A 2,145-nucleotide genomic window follows, 5' to 3' on the forward strand; every position below is an offset into this window, starting at 1 on the left:
GCACCTCCTGCCCAGACCCCTCCCCAGAACAAAGCACCTCCTGCCCAGACCCCTCCCCAGAACAATGCACTTCCTGCCCAGACCCCTTCCCAGAACAATACACCACCTGCCCAGATCCACTTTCTAAAACAGTGTCAGATAGTCCACATACCTTTCTCCATGAGATGGCGGGGAAGGGGTCTCCAGCAGCAGCACAAGGAATCAGCAGCTCCCTCCCAGCCTCTTGTCTATACTCCCAGCCGGGCAGCACCGTGAAATAGGGCGGGTCCTAAGGGGATGGAAAATGGCGTGAAAAGAATATGAGACGATCCGTCAGGAGTTTATTTAAGGAAAGCGGATCGGAAAATACAACCGCGGCCATGAAGCTTCAACAGGCCGAGGAGTTCATCAGACGAGTTCATTTCTAAGTGGAGATTTGTAGGTAAGAGGGACGAAGGGAGCGGGCACGGCCGCCGGAAAGTACTCATACATAATTGATGTCAGATCCATATAACGGTGCGGAGACTCGGATGTTGCACATTGCTGCTCCACATTAAAGGCGGCAGACATTTGCCGCTTCTCTACACACCAGTTCCAGGAACCTCATCCCTCTAATGGAAAACAATCTGCTGCCTTTCACCTCACAAGAATCACAAAGCTTTCATGACATTTCCTGCCCGCCCCCAACTCAGAAATACAATCTGCAATTAAGTGTCCTAATAAACTCTCTATGGGGCCCTCTATCTATGTATAGGGGCCCCAGATTAAAGTGACATCAAACCCTCAGATTTTTTGACATAAAACAATACTGTAGTGTGTGACTTACTGTAATCCATGGTAGTTTCCCTTCTCTTTGCTGCTCTTCCTTTTAAATCTGTATCTGTTCTCATGCTGGGGGAGAACTTCTGTTTGGCAGCAGACTGCCTTGTCTCTGGAATGGATACATGGTGTCTGTGTATAGATTTGTATAGGCTTGTAACCTGAGCCAGCACTACAGGAAGAGGCCCTGAGCTGAAAAGGGAAGTTCTCCCCCAGCATGAGAAGACATGAGGATTTAAAAGGAAGAGCAGCAAAGAGAAGGGAAACTACCATGGATTACAGTAAGGCGCACATTACAGTATTGTTTTATGTTACACAATCTGAGGGTTTAATGTCACTTTAAGCTGGAGTGTCCCTAACCCCTCCAGCTTAATCAGCATCCAGCCTGAGCTTTGTTTAGGTTCTCTGGGATCATTTGGTGTCTTCTAAGCTCAGGACATTGATTGCTTCTGTCTGGTTTTGGGGAGTTTTCGGCCTCATTCACACACAACGCAAGACCAAAATTGTATATTGCGTATATATACGCGTATGTACCTGCGTATATGCGTGCTCTATGCGCAATCCCAGAATGCATCACTCTTAATGGAATTTTTCATGTGCTGTAGGCGTATACATGCGCGTAAATACGCAGCCCGGACGCATCTCGGTTCCATTCTGTTTTTGCGCATGTTTACGCTACGCAAATATACGGCTCCATGCGCGGCTGCGTGTATGGAGCCATTTATTTGCATGTGGGACAATAATCGCGTATATGTGCGGCAGTGTGAATGAGGCCTTCTCCATTAGACAGAACGAGAAGATACACTGTATCGGCTTATGAATATTCTATCTTGGCCAATCACCGAGGGGCTATTCCATGATGCGAGCTGAGGAAGGGGATACATATTTGGGGTGACCTTCTAGAACAGGGGCGCCCACAATTTTTCGTCTGGAGATCTACTTTTCAAATGACGAGCTCAATGAGATCTACTAACAAAAAGCACCTGCGTTCAGGGTTGGGAGGGGGCGTGACAGCGCATTGAAGTCAATGGCACCGCAGCCACGCCCCCCAGTGCAATCGCCAGCACCCGGAATACAGGCAGATTAGTGCTGCGTGCGCTATTTTTGCAGATCGCACTGGAGTGGAACGCAGGCATTAATGTGCCTGTGTTCCGGATGCGGGTGATCACAAGTGACAGCGCATTGAAGTCAATGGCACCGCAGCCACGCCCCCCAGTGCAATCGCCAGCACCCGGAATACAGGCAGATTAGTGCTGCGTGCGCTATTTTTGCAGATCGCACTGGAGTGGAACGCAGGCATTAATGTGCCTGTGTTCCGGATGCGGGCGATCACGCTTAGGGTGGGAG

General features: G+C 49.3%; 1 protein-coding gene across 1 annotated transcript in view; it reads right to left on the reverse strand.

Annotated features, from left to right (window-relative positions):
• IGSF9B (immunoglobulin superfamily member 9B) overlaps positions 1 to 2,145 on the reverse strand; it is a 77,850-nt gene that overhangs the window by 37,441 nt on the left and 38,264 nt on the right. The window contains 1 exon segment of the mRNA XM_018567115.1: positions 152 to 268. Coding sequence (XP_018422617.1) covers positions 152 to 268 — 117 coding nt within the window.

Source organism: Nanorana parkeri, unplaced genomic scaffold (assembly GCF_000935625.1).
Source record: "Nanorana parkeri isolate BGI_ZX_2015 unplaced genomic scaffold, ASM93562v1 scaffold1009, whole genome shotgun sequence".
Taxonomy (NCBI): Eukaryota; Metazoa; Chordata; class Amphibia; order Anura; family Dicroglossidae; genus Nanorana; species Nanorana parkeri.